At 32.4% G+C, this 6,999-nt stretch overlaps 2 protein-coding genes across 2 annotated transcripts; both read left to right on the top strand.

Moving 5' to 3' along the window:
- The first annotated feature begins 1,046 nt into the window (after window positions 1-1,046).
- Window positions 1,047-2,179, top strand: LOC142614482 (senescence-specific cysteine protease SAG12-like). The gene is made up of 2 exons (XM_075786997.1): window positions 1,047-1,485; window positions 1,587-2,179. The coding sequence occupies exons 1-2, from the start codon at window positions 1,047-1,049 to the stop codon at window positions 2,177-2,179; spliced, it is 1,032 nt and encodes a 343-aa protein (XP_075643112.1).
- A 2,973-nt stretch (window positions 2,180-5,152) lies between these two features.
- On the top strand, window positions 5,153-6,283 carry LOC142614767 (senescence-specific cysteine protease SAG12-like). The gene is made up of 2 exons (XM_075787397.1): window positions 5,153-5,585; window positions 5,694-6,283. Exons 1-2 carry the CDS (start codon window positions 5,153-5,155, stop codon window positions 6,281-6,283), a joined length of 1,023 nt encoding a protein of 340 aa, XP_075643512.1.
- The last annotated feature ends 716 nt before the right edge of the window (window positions 6,284-6,999 follow it).

Here is a 6,999-nt window from a genome sequence, read left to right on the forward strand (position 1 = left end):
CAGCAACTAAATATGAGGAATAATTTTATCTTTAAAATCAATTTCTTTTTTTCTTCTTGATGATAAATATTCGTATATACATGTTATATATATATATATTAAAAAAAAAAACAGTATAGTTATTTTTTTTCTTATGAACAAACGTATTAGTTCAGATCTTGGAATAACATCCACTAGATAATTTCAATTTTCAAAACATTTATCAATTAACACAATGGTTTACATGCTATATATATATATATCCTACTAAGTGGTTATCCAAATTTTTTTTATTAAATTTTAAATACTATATAGAAAAATAATTTATTTTTGATTGAAATAAAAAATAATTATTTCATTATAACCATTTTTTAAGTGAAAGGTTAAATGAATTAGTACTTATTATTTTCCTTTCAAAGAAAAATGACACATGGCATTAATTAAATGATAATAAATAAATATTTCATTAAATCCATTATTTAGGTGGTAAATGAAATCAATTCATTAAAAACTTTGCTTAGGTGAAAGGTTAAATGAATACATTGAATAGGTGCTTCTTTTCAAAAAAACGGAAGTTTATTTCCATTTCAAAGAATGAATGACACTTGACACTAATTACTAAAATGAGCATTGATTTTCTAAAAAAGCAAAGTCTTAATTAAAGGATGAGGTGAAATGCTTACTAAAAAATTAGGTAAGAGGCTAAATAAAAGAATTCTTAATTTTTTTGCAACCCGTGCCAGTCTACCAGAATCTCATACTCTCCGAGATGATTTCGGATCCACTTCATTTTTATGGAAATAGAGTGTCCATTTAGTTGGCAAATCTGAACCATATATTCATTTCATTTTGAATCATAACCATTAAATATACACTTTCCATTTCACTTGGAAATGGATAGAATCCAAATCTTACAAATCTCTCACACGTGAAGTTCCTACTGTTATATATAAATATTGATATATTGATATTGGGTAGAACCTCTTGGTCCCTCCAAGCAACCACGAAAGAATTGGGCACATAACAAAAAGCCATTGTCAAAGAACTCTCTTCGGTTTGTGAAAAATATGGCTTTAACACTTGGAAAAAAACTTATCACAGTCATGTTGTTGGTTTTAGGGACTTGGATATCTCAAACCTTGTCCCGTACATTACTTGAAGAATCCTTTGTTGAGAGACATGAGCAATGGATGACTCAGCATGGACGTAACTACGTAGAAGATGCTGAGAAGAAAAGGCGTTTGAAGATATTCACGGACAATGTGGAGTATATAGACAAAGTCAATAATCAAGGGAATCGCACTTACAGGTTAAGTGTCAATGAATTTGCAGACTTAACGAATGAAGAATTCATTGCCACTCATACTGGATACAAGATTTCCACCAAACCAAGTTCATCACCTAAAAAAACTTTTAGATATGGAAACCTAAGCAGAATTCCAATGACTATGGATTGGAGAGAGAAAGGAGCTGTTACCCCCATTAAGAGCCAAGGCCAGTACTGTGGTAAGAGAATAACAGTGTCTAAAACTCAAACTAGTCTAGCTTCATTTGCTACATTTATATATGTCCTAACAAGATTTTTATTATTGTTGATTCTTATTTAGGAAGTTGCTGGGCCTTTTCAGCAGTAGCAGCAGTAGAGGGGATCTACCAGATCAAAACTGGCAACTTGATCTCCCTTTCGGAGCAACAAATAGTGGACTGTGTCGTTGAAGGCAATTCTGGGTGCAATGGTGGGGGTGTCGTGAGTTATGCGTTTACCTATATAATACAAAACCAAGGACTAGCCACTGAAGAAAGTTACCCATATGAGGCTATGGATGGAACTTGTGACAAAGAAAAGGCATCTATTAATGCAGCTCGCATAAGTGAGTTTGTAATCTTACCTACCAATAATGAGTTAGCGTTACTACAAGCAGTGGCCACACAGCCAGTTTCAGTTTCCCTCGACGCTACCGGTCATGACTTGCAGTTCTATGCCAGCGGAGTTTTCACCGGACAATGTGGGACCAATTTAAGCCATGATGTTGCTGCAATTGGGTATGGAACTAGTGAGTTTGGTACCAAGTATTGGTTAATTAAGAATTCATGGGGCACCAATTGGGGTGAGAATGGCTATATGAGGATTCAAAGAGATAGTGGAACTCCAGAAGGTCTTTGTGGCATTGCCATGCAAGCTTCCTATCCAGTTATTTAGGTACTCCAAAGGTGACAGATCAAGATACCTTTAGTATTGCTCTCTTTCACTATGTGTATGCTAAATTTGTTATGAGTGTGAAAATGACTGTATGGGACGGCTACTTGTAACGTAAAGATCTTAACGTACCTTCCAATATATTATATAAGGAAAACGTAAGGAATGCTGGTAAAATCTTCAAAATTTGGCATTACTATACCGGTTGTATTGTTTTCTTCCTTATCAAAGGTACTAATGAGTTTTCCAGACTCATCATAAACCTAGTCTAATTAGATTGTATATAAGAATTAATTGCATGTGCATCATCCAGAATCTACAGAAGGTGCAAAGCACCAGTACATTTTCTAAGAAAACGACTTAAAGTCTACAGTGGAGCATGTTTGTAATCATGAAAATTCTATGCCTTAAATATTAGTTATGATATATTTCATGTTGAACATGCTTGAATATATGTGAAAGAGAGAAGTATAAAATAAGAACATAAGAATACAAGGCTTACGTGGTTGGGGCCTATGTTCACGGAGGATATTCTTAAGGATTACATCTTTATTATATAAGAGTGTAGTACAAAATCTGTGTTACAATCAACTATAACATGAGTATATATAGTAGACTAAACCCTAAACTAATAGACTTCTAGTACAAGTAGGAGACTTGACTTGCACACAAAGTAGAATTAGGCTTAGGCCTATGCTAATGGGATAATATATCTCCAACACCCCCTCTCAAACTCAAGATGGAAGCTTGATGAAACCTTGAGACTTGATAAAAGTAAGAAGATCCCTTGAATGAATTTTGGTTTTGTGACAATGGTTTGAGGAAGACAATGATCTTGTAGTGTTGATGGGACTTCTAACAGTGGCATGACTATACGGGAGAGTTTTGACGACAGCGTATTAAGGAAGAGAAGAGTTCTTTTGGTATTGGTTATTCAAGAAGAAGGAAGGTAGTAGACAAGAAACAAAAAGAGAAAAAGAGCCCCTCACCAAAGGCAACCCTTAGGACAAGGGTAAATATAAGGAGTGAATGTTAACGTTATGTGCCTCTATTTTATTTAATAGTCATTTTAAAATTGTATTTGTTGTCATTTGGGGATGGCTAAATAGATAAGGAGGGGATGGATTGTTAGATTAGTTTTTAAATTAATCTTATCTACTTTTAGATGATAAAGATTGGGTTTCTTTCGAAATTAAATGTTTGTTTTATCTTGTATAGCTATTTATTTATATGGCTTAATTTTGAATAAGAAAGCAAGCCAAAAAAAAAATCTTTAAAAGAAAGAAAAAAAAAAGAAGGCAAGCTAAAAAGTATTAATATTGAGTGAAGTTTCACTTTAGAGGTCTTGAATCTCTCACAGAAGTCCATTTTATAAATCTAGCTAATATCCCGAGCGATGTGCGATGCATATTAAAACATTTTATAATTATGTGCTATGTATGATACTTATTATGTATTGTAATTTTTGAAGATTCAATATATGTTGGTAGAAAGGACTATCAAGAATATGAACCAATTACATGAGTAAATACATAAACTTTTAATTATTTCCAACAATTTAAGTGTAAAATTATCTTTTAATAATATTGATTGCATGTAAATAAATTTTTTTTTTAATCTTTTCTGGACTTTCTTTCAATTGCTACCAAACTTAACTCAATTTGACCTTGAATGTTATATTCCACATCAATTATTTATTAAGATCACATTAAATATTCATAAACAATTAATTTTACATAAACAATTAATGCACCACCTATCAATAATATATGTATGAAAATGATTGCATGCACCCTATTAATACCATGTTTAATTACATAGAACAAATTAGGTGACTAGTTTATATATCATTAAAAGGATTTAGGAATATAAAGATTTGAATATATATACTATTTTATTGATTTTTCAATTATTTAATACTTAAATTAATTTAAGTGTGCATTTTTTCTAGTCCTATATAATTCGTTTTAAAAAAACCCATATAAATTATTTTTTGTTATAAATAATTAGTGGACCATAGCTAGATAATATTTTTTTGAGAAGCAAGAGATAGCTAGCTAGATAATATAACACACAAAATTAAGCATTTACCGCCTGAAGGTCTCACAAATTCTAGTGTTTTACCATAAGTTATCTTCTCCAAACTATTGTATCAAAAAAAAAAAAAAAACTTCTCCAAACTATAGTTATTAATCTATAAAGGAACCCTCTTTCTATAGGTTAGGTCGAATGGCATAATTACCATTATCATGTAAGATGTAAAAATGATTCGTATGGGACAAACTTATTAGTTGAGAACATAGAAAAACATATACTAGATAACTTTTATTTTTTACCAGTCAACACATTAGTTTACATGCTAAAGAATATAAGTGGTTATCCATAATTTTTATTAAAGTTTAAATACTATGAAAATAAAATAATTCATTTTTTAATTCAAATAAATAATAAATTGATGCCTTAAAAAAAATTCATTAAATCCATTGTCTAATTCGGGGAAAGATTAAATGCATATATCCGTCAAAACATTTACCTGGGTGAAAGGATAAGTAAATATATTGGTACTTATTTTCTTTCCATTGAAGAGTGATATGACACTAATTTAAAAATTATCACTAATTAAAATATGACTATTAATTAAATAACAAAAATTAAATATTTCAATAAAATTGTTGTTTAGGTAGAAAGTTAAATGAATCAATCAATTAAAACGTTCTTTTTTTTAGATGAAAGGTTAAATGAATTGGTACTCATTTTTCTTTCAAATAATAATGGCATATGAATCTAATTATAAAAAATGAGCATTAATTTAAATAGAATGTAAAATACGTACAAAAATATGAGGTTCCTACATTTATATATATATTGAAATATTGCTATTGAGTAGGAAGCCTTGGTTCCCTCCAAACAACCAACAAAGAATTGGACACATATCAAAAAGCCATTGCCAATGAACTCTCTTCAATATGTAAAATAATGACTTCAACACTTGGAAAAAAAATGATCACAATCATGTTGTTGATTATAGGGACTTGGACATGTCAAGCCATGTCCCACACATCACTTGAAGATTCCTTTGCTATGAGACATGAGCAATGGATGGCTCAGCATGGACGCAACTACGTGGACGATGTTGATAAGATAAGCCGTTTCCAGATATTCAAGGACAATGTAAAATACATCGACAAAGTCAACAATGAAGGGAATCGCACTTACAAGTTAAGTGTCAATGAATTTGCAGATTTAACAAATGAAGAATTCATTGCCACTCGTACTGGATACAAGATTTCCCACCAGCCAACTTCACGTAAAACAACTTTCAGATACGGAAACCTAACTGAAATTCCTACGACTATAGATTGGAGAGAGAGAGGAGCTGTTACACCCATTAAGAACCAAGGAACGTGTGGTAAGAGAATAACATTGTCTGGAACTCAAAACTAGTTAGCTTCATTTGCTGCATTTTTTTTTTTTTTTGTCCTAACAAGATTTTCTTTTATGGTTGATTCCTATTCAGCTTCATGCTGGGCCTTTTCAGCAGTAGCAGCAACGGAGGGGATCACCCAGATCAGAACTGGCAAGTTGATCTCCCTTTCTGAGCAACAACTAGTGGATTGTGCTGTAGATGGAAATCATGGTTGCAATACTGGTTGGATGGATTATGCCTTTGCATATATAATACAGAACCAAGGGCTGGACACTGAAGAAAATTACCCATACCTGAATATGGATGGAATTTGTGACCAGGAAAAGGCATCTGCTAAAGCAGCTTTGATAAGTGCATTTGATGACGTACCTTCCAATGATGAGGGGGCATTACTACAAGCAGTGGCCATCCAACCAGTTTCTGTTGCCCTCGAGGGTTTTGGTCCTGACTTTCGGTTTTATAGCAGCGGGATTTTCACAGGACAATGTGGTGCCGATTTAAACCATGCTGTTACTATAATTGGGTATGGAACGAGTGATGATGGAACCAATTACTGGTTATTAAAGAATTCATGGGGCATCAATTGGGGTGAGAATGGCTACATGAGGATTTTGAGATATAGCGGAGCTCCAGAAGGTCTTTGTGGCCTTGCCCAGAAAGCTTCCTTTCCAGTTGCTTAGGTACTCCAATGTTGACTACTGATCAAGTTATAAGTATTGCTCTCTCTTTCACTATATGTATGTTAAATTTATTATGGCTGTGAAAATGCCTTTACTATATTGCTACTTGTAACGTCAAAATCTGAACGTAGTAGTAATAAAAAAGACGTTCCTTCCAATATATAGTATGAGCAAACGTAAGGAATGCTGATAAATTTTTCAGAATTTGTTACTTTAATGTAGTTGTGAGCCTAAGTTTCGACTAAATTATTGACAAGACCCGATCTGAAATGGGAATGTTATCAGTGAGGTTTCAAACAAATTTTATGATCTAAAAACATCATAACAGCATTACTACCATCTATTTTGTTTTCTTCCTTAACAAATGGTGTAGCTACTAATGACTTTTTTCAAGACTAATCATAAAGAGATTTCGATCCCAAGATCTCATAGATTTCATGAGGTCTTAGGAACCACTAAACCCAACCCTTGAGGTTCAAAATAGTCATATTAATAGTGCAAATGTGTGTCTCTTTCGGATACTTAACCAAGATTCTATGAGCCTTTTCTTGATATCAATTAATCTAAATTAATGTATTTCATATCAAGTAATTTGTTGCAGAACTTACCAAATTTTCATGTGAACAAATTGACTTAAAACCAACCCAACCCGATTGAGCCGATCTGTTACAAACTAATTTAAGATTATCCATTTTTAGCCAAACTCTTTTTTGATC

The sequence above is a fragment of the Castanea sativa genome, chromosome 11, assembly GCF_040712315.1.
Source record: "Castanea sativa cultivar Marrone di Chiusa Pesio chromosome 11, ASM4071231v1".
In the NCBI taxonomy this organism is placed as follows: Eukaryota; Viridiplantae; Streptophyta; class Magnoliopsida; order Fagales; family Fagaceae; genus Castanea; species Castanea sativa.

Coding starts and splice junctions, on each gene's coding strand:
- LOC142614482 (XM_075786997.1), top strand. CDS start 1,047: ATGGCTTTAACACTTGGAAAAAAACTTATCACAGTCATGTTGTTGGTT. Junction 1,486..1,586: donor GAGCCAAGGCCAGTACTGTG/GTAAGAGAATAA, acceptor ATTCTTATTTAG/GAAGTTGCTGGGCCTTTTCA.
- LOC142614767 (XM_075787397.1), top strand. CDS start 5,153: ATGACTTCAACACTTGGAAAAAAAATGATCACAATCATGTTGTTGATT. Junction 5,586..5,693: donor TAAGAACCAAGGAACGTGTG/GTAAGAGAATAA, acceptor ATTCCTATTCAG/CTTCATGCTGGGCCTTTTCA.